The sequence below is a fragment of the Python bivittatus genome, unplaced genomic scaffold, assembly GCF_059951505.1.
Source record: "Python bivittatus isolate LINGU-HERP-01145 unplaced genomic scaffold, Pbiv_v1 ctg000610_np1212, whole genome shotgun sequence".
Lineage (NCBI taxonomy): Eukaryota > Metazoa > Chordata > Lepidosauria > Squamata > Pythonidae > Python > Python bivittatus.
In genome coordinates, this window is record NW_028277088.1 from 19,774,605 (window position 1) to 19,789,873 (window position 15,269).

General features: G+C 37.0%; 1 protein-coding gene across 2 annotated transcripts in view; it reads right to left on the reverse strand.

The window, feature by feature from the left end:
* Nucleotides 1–619: 619 nt before the first annotated feature.
* Nucleotides 620–15,269, reverse strand: part of LOC103068134 (mannose receptor C-type 1) — a 53,183-nt gene continuing 38,533 nt past the window's right edge. For both annotated transcript variants that reach the window (XM_088150437.1, XM_088150436.1), the window contains exons 21-30: nt 14,673–14,793; nt 13,353–13,507; nt 12,154–12,256; nt 10,783–11,012; nt 9,065–9,230; nt 7,921–8,070; nt 6,898–7,014; nt 5,133–5,300; nt 1,957–1,998; nt 620–924 (exon numbers count right to left, since the gene is read on the reverse strand). In XM_088150437.1, the coding sequence (XP_088006563.1) occupies nt 674–924; nt 1,957–1,998; nt 5,133–5,300; nt 6,898–7,014; nt 7,921–8,070; nt 9,065–9,230; nt 10,783–11,012; nt 12,154–12,256; nt 13,353–13,507; nt 14,673–14,793 (1,503 nt within the window). In that variant the 3' untranslated portion in view covers nt 620–673. The remainder of the gene's footprint in view (nt 925–1,956; nt 1,999–5,132; nt 5,301–6,897; nt 7,015–7,920; nt 8,071–9,064; nt 9,231–10,782; nt 11,013–12,153; nt 12,257–13,352; nt 13,508–14,672; nt 14,794–15,269) is intronic.

Sequence of the window (15,269 nt, forward strand, 5' to 3'; positions counted from 1 at the left end):
TATATGTCAGACATATTTGCATTTGCAAATTTGCTACTGCTTTAAGAAGTGCCGCATATTCAATAAAGCAATTAAATAACAACTACTTCAATCGAATCTTAGACCGGCAACACCAATTTGTGAATATGTCAAAATAGATATCAGACGATTCTATCCTAATTTAGATAGGGGCAACTTTAGTGGGGCAAACAGAGGGAAGGAACTGCTTCTCCAGACAAGACACTTCTTTGCCATGCCTCTTAGTTATTACGCCCTTCAAGTTAACGTAAAATATTCTATTATTTTTGTTTCAGGAATTCAGCGTTAGGATATAGATACTGACTTCTCGTTCTATCCCCTCCCTCCTGCTTTTTTTCTGGTGCCAGAAATAACCCCAAATTTAGCCCTTTCCATGATTCCCATTATGGATTTGGGAATGGATCTTCCCTTAAGTGCTCTTAGCTAGCTCTTATCATCCAACAGCTTCGCTATCAGTAGCGCTGTTTATTTTGAACCCAAAGCTGCTGCATTATTCAGTGTGTGCAATGAAATTATTGCTGCTCTTAATATGCCATAAAGATGCTGAAACAGATGGACTTCTATAATTATTTTGTCAAGTCAAAATTAGAATTTGGTAGCGTGCTTTCAGAAGTCAGTGTTTATTAAACAAGGCACAGTTTAGATTGTTGTCAGACTAATTGGATGCCTGTTCATTCTGCTCCATGTTCATGACCAGATCCATCCCATCGCTAGTTGCTGGAGTGGCTCCGCTGGTAAAATACAAAGAATTTTCAAAGTTTACATCTGTCAACCCAAGTTGATTCCTTTTCTTGTAGAAATAGAAACTTGCAAGAGCAGCTCCGGAAAGAATGAGGATTACCAGCACAACCACAGTGATGGCTTTGCTATGGGTTGGTGAAGGAACGTCATCTGTCTTTCTTGATTCTGTAAATTAACGCACAGTAATCACAACACAGTATTGATGGAAAATCTTCTTAGTATAACTGGATCTTGCATTTTCTTCAAAGATCTTTGGGTTTCATCCCCCCCCCCCCCATGTCACTCCTCTAAGATCTATGTGAGGTAGGCAAACTAGAAACCAATGGTGCTTGTGGTCATGTGGCATTTTGAATCCATTTCTTTTGGTGCTTGTCCAATATTGTAACTTCAATGCTAAGATATCACCATATAATGACCTTTAGCCAATATGAAGCTGATTCCAGACCTATCTGACCCCACTTTGTCCCAATGTTTTTCCCCTAACTCAGCACCAGTTTATCTGAAACTGAAAAAAGTTGATTTTTCCCTGTAATGCTGCAGCTGAATGGGGCTTGTGGGTGTTTTGTGTTCTCATTGGTGGGAACTCCAGCTAGGTCCTCCCTCCCAGCTTCTGTGCTTAAGTGACTATTAATCATTTATTTCCTCCTCTAGCAAGAGCATCAGTATCTTGTTCCTGGACACTGGAGTTATTTATTTCTCTTTCTTTCCCTTCCAGCTACCTCCAACTTTCCCACTGGATTCCATGGGGTTTATCCTTGAGGAGAACCTGTATTATAAATAATAATTAGGAAAATACAGTATGGATGGTGATGCAGTTGGTCCCAGATTTTTTTATTCTTTTTTTTCCCCCCAAAGAATTTAAATCAGTATCAATAATTGTTGTGATTTTGCCTAAAAGTTATTTCTGGATGGCATTCTGACTCCAGAAGACAGCAATATAAAGCAGTATTAGATCAAAGGCCATGTGAGTTAGGAATGATATATATTTTGGTTTAATACATCTGAATATATCAGGTCAAAGGAAACTGAAATTTTCATTTCTTTGGCGCTGTATTTTTGGAGAACCAACAAAAACAATCCCACATCTTAATTAGATATCATCAAAAGAATATTTAAATTTTGCCAGCTAGTTGAGAAACTGAATTGAAAATGTAATAATGTAAAATTAATTATTTTTAAAAGATATTCAATTCTTACCTTTATTTTCTATTATCTTCACAGTAGGCACTGTTTCAACAACTTTAAAAGAGGAGAAATATAATGAATTATGTTATACTCAGTCCTTTACATTTCAAGGATTCAGGCAGCACAAAATATTATGTTTGGAATGTCTGAAGAAATCTCATTTGGATACTTTGACAGTGGAGTATAAGATGGAAAATTTCCCATATGCTGACTTTGTGACTTTGAAGAAGTTAAAAAATGACCTCAAACAGGAAGTAGTTCTATTTGTTTTTGAAATCAATCTAACTCCAAAATTGCTCTACGCATTCCCCTTTCTTTCACAAATCAATCTTCACTTTTCACACCAAACCAAGGGTAAACAATGTGTAAGCTGCTTGCAGACCTCAAATGCATTTTTGTGGCATCTAGTGTAACACCACTGAACTCTGGCAGGAAATCTATTGGTTTTCAGTGACTGAATTTTTGGGGGGTGGGGGGGAAGGAAAGGAGAGGAAAAGTAAAACGAATTGTTAAAGCCCTGCAGGACTTAACATATTTATTTTGCATTCAAAGCTCCAGCCTCTACAACAGATTTTTAAAAGAGGATCTCCCTACATCAATTAATTTGTCACCTCACTCCCTACAGTCTTTAAAGACAATAAACAAGCAAGAGTTTGGGTTCTTGTTTTTTTAATATGCGGTATTTGGAGGAAAAAGTTGCCCATCTCTATACCAAATCCTCTTCCTTTTCTTTCTAGCCAAGTTTACATGGTGGCCCTCTAATTCCTCCACAAGGACAGAGAAGGATCAAGCTGCCCCCAGACTGGTGGAACTAGGAAACTCAAAATCCATGACCTTCACTATCTCTTCACAATGCTCAGAGTATTGGCAATAAATAAGATTAGGTTGAACTCTTAGTACCTGAAAGGCAAATAGAATTATGTGGTATATCAGAGATGATTTTCATAATTAGAATAGAGCAGCAGAAGGGTATCACTTGTTCCAGAGGAACAGAAGCAACATAAAAAGAAGAGGAAATGCAATATATATTGATAATATCTATAGCTACACAAAAATATTACAGAATATTTTTTCTAATACAGAATTCAGAGTATTCCAACCCATCAACTTGGATTTTCCTTTTTTAGTATTGTTCTTAATTCTAGATGCATTATGTATTTTATATATATTTATAGTTTTAATGTTTTTTGTAAGTCGCCCAGAGTCCCCTATTGTGGTGGAGATGGGCAGGGGAGAAATCCAACAGTAGTAGAATAGACTTCCGGTGGAGGACAATATGCCAGAAGGTCCCTCTGGCTGAAGTTCCTCTGAAGATGGAGCGTTAAACGTGGTTAATTCGGTGTCTCAGGAATTTTTTCCAAGACACAAAGCATTCTCCGGGCAAGGGGAAGTCATCAAATTGCGCCACATGTCTTCCAGACAGCTATAGCTTATCGAACGAATGTAGGTTGTGAATGAACAGTGAGCAATCGGCTGGGAAGCGGGCGGATCAGCTTGTCAGTGCCATGTTTAAAGCTTCTTAAAGAGACATTACTTCCGACCACCCCACCTCTAAACTCACTTTTGCTGTAAGTTATTTAAAGAATTTAAAAAGGCTATCTCCACTACAGAAATATTGGTTGGATTTTCATTAATTTTTGGGACTTTTAAAGTGCGTTGTATTGGATTTGAAGGATTGAAATAAGAGCATGCAATCTGGAAGTTTTAATGTTTTCAAAGAAGTTTTCTACACTTTTAGGAGATTATTTTTAATCTATATTTTACTTTTGCTTTTAAAAAGGAAGAATTTTACATAAGGGGATTTTTTTTGTGGAATTGAGAGAGATTTATTCTTAAATGCTGTGGGAAAGTTTTGGTTTGGCAATTTTCTCAAGTTATGATTGGTTGCATGTTTGACCCTCTTTTGTTTTGTTGCTTGTTTGTGAGAAAGCAAAATCTACTGATTTTTCTAAGCTGGGATTGGCTGCTGATTTGGCTCTCCCTCGTCTTGCTGTTTGTTGTGGCTATCCAGTTGTTTGCATTTGGCCACAAGAGGGAGCAAGAATATTAAATTGGAAACTATCAAAAGGAAGAAACAGCTTTCCTTTTCTCCTTCCTTTAATTTTTAACTAAGAGTGGAAAGAAGAAGAAACTAAAGTAATGGCCACCAGAAAGCATATAAGGCATGGATTTGGTGAACTTGATTGGATGAAAGGTATATTTGAAGAATATACTCTCAAAATGACACAAACTGTTATTCAAAGTGTTAACCAAATATTTGATTTCAGATTTGCTGATCTTGACAAAAAGCTTAACCAAAAATTGGACAAAAGTGAAAAGGAATTGGAAGAAGGAAATTAAAAAGTTAATGACACAGTCAACTTGCTGGAAAGTGAGAGGGACAAAGAGTTGGATAAAGCTGTGCTACTGGAATTGAGAGATAAAGAACTTTGTTTAAGGTCCAGGGAAATTTCTGAGATTAAAGAAGAAAATTTAATAAATATGATGGATGAAATAGAGAAAATTCTCTGTATAAATTCTAAGTATGCAACTGTATATGCTAAGCCAAGAGATGTGTTGGTCTTTCAAGTACACTTTGATTTTAAACTTAACACTGAAAACGTGGTTATAACTATGCCTAAAGAAATATCAGTTAGGATTTCAAGGAAAGGAAAGGATTATGCTGTTTTGACAGATATTTTGAAAAAGAATAAAATCCTCTTTTGTTGGGAAAAATTAGGAGGGATAGGGTGAATCAAATTTTAAAATAAAAGAATAGTTAGAGTTAGAAGGCTTTATATCTTACTGATCTACTTATATGCAACTGTTTGAATGTTTTTTTTTAATAAATGATGAATATGTTATTGTTAAAATGTAGAAGATGTTGTTATAGATGAATCTGGAAGATGAACAAGCCAAGAAAGATGAAAGGTCCCACAAATACCTACAGCAGAAGAATGGATTATTAAACTAATGGACTTGGCTTAAATGGCAAAATTAATAGTATTAATAAGAGATAATATCATTTCAGGGGAGGTGAATTAGCTGGGAATTCTTTTCCAGACTGATTTCATTCAAGCTGAAGATAAGCATGAAAATTATCTCACAGTTCACTGTATATCCCATTTGCATTCTTTCTCTCTCCCATTTATGTTGGGATCAGAGAGTGCCAATTGGGGAAAAATAAAAATATAAAATTTATTACTTACTTTTCGGTTTTTTACAAACATATCCCAGATATGAATTGCAATAAATATTATTCCAAGTCCCAGATGAAGCAAACATTTCCACACACTCTTCATTATTCTGATCTGAAGGCTCTCCAATGTTCCAGTTGACAAAATTCACAACAGCATTGTCAATCCATAACCAATCACCTAGTGTTGAGTTAGAAAATATACCAAGATAATCAGTTCTAGCAATGTCTTCCTTCCTTCCTTCCTTCCTTCCTTCCTTCCTTCCTTCCTTCCTTCCTTCCTTCCTTCCTTCCTTCCTTCCTTCCTTCCTTCCTTCCCCTAATTTATGATTAAATGCCTGGTTCCATTTAAGGAACTGTAGATTTAAACAAATGTAAACAACTTCAGTTATGTATGTTATCTATATCTATACACTGCAGTTATTAGAAATTTGTTTCAAACTGTCCCTAATAAACAAGTGTGATTTTAAATATAAAACAGGAAGGCTCTTTCCTAGCCAGATATATATAGTAGTAGAGTTTGGAAACATCATTTGCCTTTGCCAATTCAACCGAAATCAAGATGGTATTTCCAAATTGACTTTTTGCTCATTCAGTTAGGCAGAACTAAAAACTATATGCCAAAGTTTTTTAACCATGTTATTTGAATTGGTCATACTGGCTGAATTCACATTTTATACAAAGCCATAAACCACAATTTACAAATCACAAAGTTGGGTTCATACATCACTCTAAGCCAAAGGTGTACATTTTTTAAAAAAACAAAGTCCTCACTTTGCTTTTGAACAACATGCCAAGGGCTGCATGCCAGAACATGGGTGGGCCCAGGATTTTAAAAAAAAAAAAAAATGGATGAACTGTGGGCAGTAAATATGAAATGTGCATGGCAACATCACTAGGCAAACTTGGGTTCTTTCATACTGTACTTGTGATGTCACATGCAAGGGTGGACCTTCAGTCATGATGTCACAATACATGTTTGGTCATTTGGATGAAATCTCAGCTTAGTGGCTACAATAAAATAAAATTTGATCTGATTTCATGTTAATTTATACTTAACTAAAGTTATACTAATCAGCTTTTGGGAAAACTCTGGGGGTTACTCTTAAAGCTTTCAGGGGACAGAAAGGACATTTTTCCTCTAAACCAAAACCAAACTTCCTTGTAGTTTAGCACAATAGGTAAATCCACTCATTTTGCATCAAATACAAGATGCGCCTTTTTCCAGAGAAGGGCGTGTAACAAAATGCCCCATGATGTACTCAAATGGGGCTGTAGCTTCCAATTCCCAGCATAATCAATGAAACACTTTTCTGGTACTTAAATTGTGAAAGCGCTTGCACCACCTACTGATTAATGCTTCTTAAGAAACTCCTCATTGAATAATCTGTCATCTAGCTAAGCAGACAAACCGTGCTTCTTAATCAGTTCTGCACTGACTCATCTACCAGTTAGCTAAATAAATTAATAATGCATTTTATCTTGATCAGCACTAAAATATGGCAGTGTGAAATATCTCAAAAAAAATTTTTTTTAATTTTTTCCCCCTAAGCTTATATTTTGAGTTAGAATCAGAAGTCATGACAATGTCTACATCTTTCTCCTGGTTTCCTCTTTTTTCCTTACTTACAAGAAAGATTGTCAGGAGCAACCAAACCTCCTTTGGTATTTGCCAGAGGCACAGATGGCATTTAGAGGATTCAGGTGTGGTCAAAATAAAATATTCACTATTTATGTAAACAAACATTGCGCTTAAAACTTCAATTTAAAAAATATACCGTTTAGATTTTTGTACATTCCTATCCAAAATGCTTGGGATTTGCTTTCAAGATTTTCTGCAAGTTCTGTTAGAAAGTTTGCTTCAGCTGTATCCGTTACTGAAACCAGAGAGGCATCTGTAAAAAATCAACAACACCCTCAGAGAAAATATTTGAATAAGTCTTTGACCCAGAGCAAGTTGAGTAGCTAATTAAAACAAAGATTTTGTTTATCACCAGAACATTATTTTTCTTCTTATTCGCCACTTGTTTACGTTTGGCTACACTGATAAGCCAGTCACCTAAATTTTCTTTACAAATAAAGAACGTATGTGCATGTCTATTATATTGTTCCCTTTCAGACATTGTGCAAAGTGCAGAAAAAGAGTAAGCAGTGGTAAACAAAAGAAATTAAAGCAGGAGATTAAAGGGGGGGGAACTATATATTTAAATAAATCTAATTTATAGCAACACTATTTACTATATATCCTCATACCTTTCTAGCTCTGCAAACCATCCTCGTTTCCTCCATGTCCACACATCAATTTATAAATTGCTTCTTCTTTAAAATTCTCTCTTTCTGAGGATCTCATCAACTCCAGCCATTGACAAATTTCTTGGGATTCCCCTTCCTCCCCATCCATTCACTTTTACGTCATGCAAAAAGTATTTGTTTCGTGATCCAATCCTTATTCATTCCCTCTCAAACCACCTCAATGTTCTTCTTTCACATTAGTGTTGTACTGGTCACTCACTTTTGTATTCAATCCCCACTCCTACAGCATCCCATTCCAACTGCATTTAGTTTACTTTTCTGTTTCTCCTTAGATACCCAAATCTCACTTCCGTATAACAAAATGGTCAGAGGCAAGCTCTTATAGACAGCCATTTTCACTTCTTCTGACAAGCCTTCATTCCTTGCAACACCAACCCACATCCTTTTTATTTAAAACATTTGCAAATCTTAATGTTTCTCCAGCAATTGTCCCTTCTACTTGCTCTAAGATAAAGTCAGGTATTATAATCAGTGAACTGGACACTTGCCTAGTTGTAAACAAGCTAATGACGCCCTCGGCCAATTCTTCTTTGTTGAGGCCTCAAAGTGATAGCAGTGACCACGGAATGGAATCCAAGATTTCTCTACTGATTCGGGGCACTTTCCTGGTTCTTGAGGTGGTACAGTAGGTGGCAGCACTGTTTTTAAAAAGCAATATTATTTTCAATTCAAATTAATTTCATTTAGTTTTTCATTTGAGAGATGCTTATGAGAAGCCTTAGCAAAACTTACAGTGCTTTCTAGTAAGCATCTATGTCCTTTTTTACATTTTTATTTAACTGTTTAACTACTTTTTAATTTTATACCAACACGTGTAAATATGGGTAGAGCTTTGATCGTGTGGTTGTGGCCACCATCTTCACACTTCTATGGACATACATTCCCTGATATATGCACTGTTGTGTGTGCAGCTCTCCCTAATATGTACTTTTTTGCACATAGTCATTGACTCCAAATATGGATCACAAAATTGAGAGAAATGCAGGATCTGAAAGATAATTTTGTTCCAGTCTGTACAGTAGTCTTTTTAAGTCAGACCGCTTAAAGGGCAGACTAAATTCTCCAGCCTTTTTCCTATTTAAACACTGTTGTGGTTCTCATACTGACTTAACTGGCATCAAAAGACAGAGGTCCTCCCATCCAAGTTCTACAGTTTAAGGACCTGGTCTTCTCCTGTGACATTATCCTAGCCATCCTGGTTGCATTTGTGATCTCTTTAAGTTTTTAAAGCTAAATCATGAATTCCCCTACATCAGAGGTGTAGAACTTGTGATTCCACCCCTCTCCCCCCATGTCGCTGAATTACAACTCTCAGCAAGCATCAGTATTAGCCATGCTGGCTAAGTCTGCTTGGGCATGTAGTTCAGCAATATTTTCCTATGGCCACCCTATAATATTCCCAGAAGTCTTTAAAAATGAGACCTGTGCAACATTTCACAACTTAAATGGAGGGATATTCCCTGTGAAAAGTAACCTAAATATCTAGTGCACATTTCCAAATGATTCCAATTTGTGGCATCTCAGCATATCTGGAGGACACCAAGTCTGGAGAAAACTGGTTAGTTGATGATATGCTGCTTTGATCTGAATGAGAAACCATTAAGAAAAAGCTTTGCCTTTCCTTTAACTTACCACTGGAATGTTTACAAAGGGGAAAATAATTTTTATTGCATAAGTCTGTCTTCCAGGTCCCATCCAAGTCCATATAAACGCAGCCGTATCTTTGTTTGGGTTCGTTTGCTGCCCATTTAGTGTACTTCATTCTGAATCTATCAATCCATAAGTATTGCCCACCAGTCTAAAAAAAAAAAAAAAGTAGCACATGTTGAATGAGAGCCATGTTCCTTGTTAGAGATCATTAATCTGAGCAAACCGGATTGAGTCAGGAATGTTACATTATTGTTTCACTAAAAATTTATCTGAACTGATTAAATTCCTGCTCAGAATTTAGCCTGTATTTGCAATAGCAACAGCAATCCAATCTGAAGCACGGGTAGTAAAGTAAATGCAGTGTGGGTTGTTTTATATGGTTCTTTTCACAAACAGCACTAAGCCGTAATGTTTGCTATCGTTGTTTTACTTAGCTTGTTGTATGAATCCAGTCATTCAGGTTAAATGGTTTATGGCTTCGTAGACCAGCATTGAAAGGAAATTAGGTTCCATCCTCTGAGATCTGAAGCAGAGGAAGGGAATGGGCTGGTGCACATTTCTATACCAGGCCTGGCACTGAGGCTAGAGGTGGCTATTTGTCCCATGGAAAAGCAAAATAGCTTTCATCTGTGGCAACAGTGATGGCCAAGACTCAGGTCTAGCAAGAATGACTATGTCTAGAAGTAATCCGATTCTTTTAGACAATTTGTAATCCATTAGGTCCGGAATGGTTAGCTGAGTAAAGGTGACATAAACCTGTTGTTAATACTGTAGATAAAAATGTATCTTGAGAACTGCTATCACAATTGTGCTACTGAATTGACCTGAATGTAGCCATTCAGACAAGTGGTTTACGTGTGTAATTCTCTGTCCCTCATTTATCCACATTCTTTCTGTTCTCTACGGAAAATAAATGTCAGAGCTATTGCTTCTGAAGGTAATCAGAAGAGCTTTTGAATCTAGGTACCATCCCATTACCCATTAAGCAGTTCATAATAAATACTTTGCAGACTTTTTGCCATACCAACTTAGTTCACGCAACATGCTAAGCTAATGATCTGGGTAAAGAGAACCTCTCTTCTTCTATGGCCCCTTAAACCAAACTTAAGACTAATCATACTGTGAGAACATAGAGTAACTATAATTTCCAGCTGATGCTAGTTCAGATTTGAAACCAAGAGAAGTCTTTGATTCCAAAATCTAATCCCCAATAACTAGAAATGGCAAATGCTCTGGGTTCACATGGAAAATTTAGCTTTCAGTAAACTCTGACCTCGGTTAAAGGCTATGAGTGATAGAAAGACCAAGATGGCACCAGTCTGGTACTCTGTCATGCAAACTGCTTCAGAATAAGGTTTGCTTATTTTATTATTAAGTCTGTTCTGAGAATCCATACGCTATAGATTAGTATTATGCATGAACCTGGCCACTAAGGTGGGTTTAATAAACAAATGGATAAAAATCCTGGCGTATCAGTATGTGTGAATACAGACTCTAGTCTGGGAGGGCAAAGTAACATTAGACTGACTGAAGGTATAGCTAATCATTATTTCATTCATCTAATTTTCTAATTTTCATTTCTATTGAATTGATTAAGTGCTATCCAAAATTAATGGCATTCTCTTGAATGCTCCAAGATAAATAAACAAATAGAAATTAGAATATATGGAACTCTATGGACTAATACAAGTTGCATTTACCAGATTGCTGTTGAGGCCAAGCCACACAGCCCTTTTTTGTTTTAATATTTTTAGCCAGAGGTATGAGAGGCCAAAGGGATCTAAAATACTAGCAAGAGTTGAGTCTTTCCTTTCACAACTGTTCTTCGCATCTTCCCATGTCATTTTGGTTTCAATGATGAAGTAGCTGCTATTTCTATAATGGAAACGCTGTTCTGGGGTAGTTGATGGAATTAAAGAGTATCTGGGGTCTACAAAAGAAAAGAAGATTGTAAGCTTCTTTTAAAAAATGATAAGACATAAAATGCAAAAATGAGAAAACCCCTTTCTAGAAATATGGTAGCAATGATAGATGGTATTTTATTTATTTATTCATGTTTATATTTCAAATTTGTCACCACCATCTCACTGCAGAGCGACTCTATAAACTGGCATTTGTTTTGGGCAGGACGGGCATAAAATGGGAAATGTGTTTTTATTTCAAGATCAAAGCAAATAGCACCACTTGAAACATGTTCAAGTATTTTGGTCGCAGAAAACAATGGGAACTTGAAAGAAGCCCATTTCTCCCTTGTTTTTTATTCCAAGACCAGGTGATAAAGGAGATGCCTCCATCACTTCTTGGCTGGGCTAATGCAATTCACTCTACATGGGGCTGTCCTTGAAGACCACTCAGAAGTTACAGGTGGTCCAAAGTGCAGCAGCTTAAATAGTATGGGCTTGACTCAGTTGCCCTATGATATCTTTACTTTAAGAGCTGCAGTGGCTACTAGGTGCAATTCAAGATGCTAATTGTTACTCTTAAAAGTGCTGTATGGATCAGGACCTGAGTATCTTTGAGACCATCTGCTCTGAGTAAAATTTGCCTGTCTGGTGAGATCTGATAGACCAGACTTGCTGGTCTGGACCATGGACCATAGGGGACAACCATCCCCATGGTTACATCTCTCCTCTGGAACAGCATACACTCAGATTTAAGGCTGCCCCATCCTTTCTAGTGTTCTGGAAGGTAGTTCAGACTTGGCTTTTCCAAGATTTGAAGGACAATGTGAATTTTGATTACTCGCAAAATAAATGAAGTAGTGGCAGTTAGTGACTGATGAAATTTTACATGAATTTGTTGTGCATTTCAACTTTATTGCTGTATTAATCAAATATTAATACAGCAATAAAGACATTTTTCAGCTGGAAAGGCAAGTAAGTAAATAAATAAAACTCATAATTATTATTCTGCACCACTGTTATGCTCTGAGTTCAAAAGTCATCATGATCCGGTTGTTGTATTGAAACATTGAAAAAAATCAGAGAAATTTAAATCAAGGTATGCATTTTCTTTCAAAAAGGAAAAAAGAAAGAAAAGGAGAGGAAGCAAAGATAGGCAGAAGTACTCACGAGTGTTGGTTTGACATATGTAACCTTTCTTACTGGAACAATACATATTTCTCCATAAGCCTGCGATCTTATAAGGCCATGTTTTCATTACAACACAGTCTTCCTGTATGAAATGGAAAACAACAACAAATGTTGAAAGTGGTACGGATAAACTCCTTAGTTCCTCAACCATACCGATTTAACAGCCATGGGCAAGCAGGGAAAATGGGTGGAGGAGGATGCAGAATGAGTCACCATGACTTCTGGCACCATGGAGAAGCAAGAATGTTATATGCCAAGTTGCCCATGATGTCACTTTTGTCACAGATGACCTCATCAGCTGCGCACTGCAAATGGTAACACACATACACACACCCAATCACAGCTCAGGCCTAGCTCCCACAGGACATTCCTGGAGATTCATTTGGATGTATTTGTCAGGATATGACAAATCTGGGACAGAATCTGGAAATGTCAGTTGTAATAGCTGCTCCTTATATGCTATCTTATTATAAGGCCTGCCATTCATCAAGGCAATTTCATTCACAGAGAGCATTGAGTTATTTGTTTTCCTCACAGAGAGGATTGCTCAAGATCAGAGCTTGCCTGGGTAACAGTCAGAACAGCCATGTGCCTAGCTGCTATCCTTGGCTCTTTTTTCCCAGTCTGCAGGATGCCCCTTACTTGCCTCTGCCAGCTGAGTATTTAGATCCTACTCTCAAAAGAAGTATCTTTGGGGTTTGATCTGCAATATTGCCTCTGCTGATTTTTTTCTGCTCATAGGCATGTGCAACGCTTTGCACTTGAGGTGAAAGGTGCTGTGGAGTGGACGGGGTGCTAACATAGCACCTGTCTGCAACTCCTTCAAGCAGCCATACCCTTTCCTGTGATTGCTTAGCTGCCCTCTGCAGCTGCAGCAAAATCCTGAGAAAAGAAACATTTAGTTTTAGGAACTGCAAAGAGGTGTCCTATGTGCACTCCTATGTGTTCTGAAGTACATAGGAGCATATTTTGCCTTCAAATCTAAATCAATCAAATCAAGTCCCTAACTGCTAGAAGTTAACTTCTCCACTGAATTATTTTGCCTGCTCAAGTTGCTTTTTCCTTCTAACCGTGTGGCTCTAACTTCACGCTCATACAAAAGAGGTTGAGGGGAAGAAGACAAAGCAAGGAAGATGGGAGCAGTTTCCATCATGTACATCAGGTAGTCAAATACCTACACTGCTTGATCCAAGAGTCCATGGGAATCCTTTGTCCCAGTTTGTGTAATGGACTCCTTTTCCATCTGTCCAGAGGTACATTTGATCCTCATTGATGTCATTTAGTCCTATCCATACATCCTTTCGGAAATTATTTAAATGGAAGGTGAGAAAGGCTAAAAAGAAAAAGAGTGATAGGGGAAGAATGTCATCTGAGAAAGGAGACATATCTAACATTTGGGACAGCATGAAACCAAAGCAAATACTTCACTAAAAGAAAGAAGAAGAATTTCTAAATGAACTAAAACATCTTGAAAACTACACTTAAATAAAAATACATAATGAGTATGAGAAATAAAAGTCACAAACTAAAGTTTGAAACTTTGTTTGGAAAATGTAGAGAGAAGTATGGGAAGTGAACAGACACACCTTGAATGTTATCATTCCACTGAGATACTGGCTATATTTAGATAATTTGCCATTATTAATGCAAGGAGACTTAAGTGTTTACATGTATATATACATTTATTTTTATGTACTGATTAAATTATTTTAACCTACCTTTGATCCTAGAGCAATACAACTGAATCATAAAACATCATAATACATGTGTGTATATGTATGTGTGTGTGTGTAATCGCTTTATTTAATCAATTTGTATGCCAGCTCAATCACAGAAGCAACTCTATGTGGCTTACACATTATATGAGTGCAAAAATCTGTAAATATGGATGTACAAATCCTTGGAAAGTGATGCTTTTGAGCATTCAAGGGCACATATAAAGCATATTTTTTTCAAATTGTTAAAGCAGCCATGTGTTTTTCAGGACTGTTCCTAGCTGTCTTAGCATGTAGAGCCATCAGGGAAAATGCAAAGCAAAACAAAGGCTTTGCACAGCTCTAATAAATATATACAGCAGGTACATTTCTTCTTCTTTCCTCTTAATGTGAAAGGGGAACATATGAAACTTTCATTTGTAATTTCTGCCAAATCACAATTTTTCATTTTATCTCAAAGATGCAAAATGACTTGTACAACTACCTTTGCCCCTGGCTCAGGTTTGCAGGCAAACATAGGTTTACCATTACATCTAAGTAATAATAAGAAAAACAAGGGGGAAGAGAACAGAAATAGTTGCAGTAGGAGTAGTAATAAGGGGAAAAATATAAATGAAGGTATTATAATCTCCGGTTTAAAATTCTGGGTTCACAATGGTATTTTAAGACTCCATAGAAGGCCCATCAATGGCATATTCATCCCATAAAATATAGTCACCCCAAAGATTATGTAAGACTTCATAATTAAGTAAGCTTTTATTAGTTGACATGGTTCTTATATACCTTGTACCCTTTCATTGGGTATAGTAGCCAGGTTTCCTCCAAATTCATCTTTCTGACAATCGCTCCGTGCAGCTTTCCAATTTTTTTGTTCCTCTTCTTTGATCCCAAAGAATTTATAGCACTTATTAAAAAATCCAAATGCAAGAATAGAGAAGTTGAGGTGAATCTTTGGTGAGGTCCAGGCAATATGCAGGCCTTTTCATATATCAATCTCCTCCTATTTATTTTTTCCTCAGTTCCATTACCCTACCCTTTGCTAATCTTGCTAATCTTGGTTTATGTCAATCTCAGTTGGATTTTGTGTGTGTGTGTGTGGTTTACCTTGAGAGAGCCAGTTTGGTGTAGTGGTTAAGGTACCAGGCTAGAAACTGGGAGGCCATGAGTTCTAGTCCTGCCTTAGGTTGGGTGCCAGTAGGGTGATCTTGGGCCAGTCATGCTCTCTCAGCCCTAGGAAGGAGGCAATGGCAAACCACTTCCAAAATCTTGTCAAGAAAACTTTAGGGATTAGTCCAGGCAGCTGCCAGGAATCAAAAACAGACTTGAAGGCACCAAAAAAAAAAAAAAAAGCCCTTGAGAGTATCTAGCTCATTTGGTGAG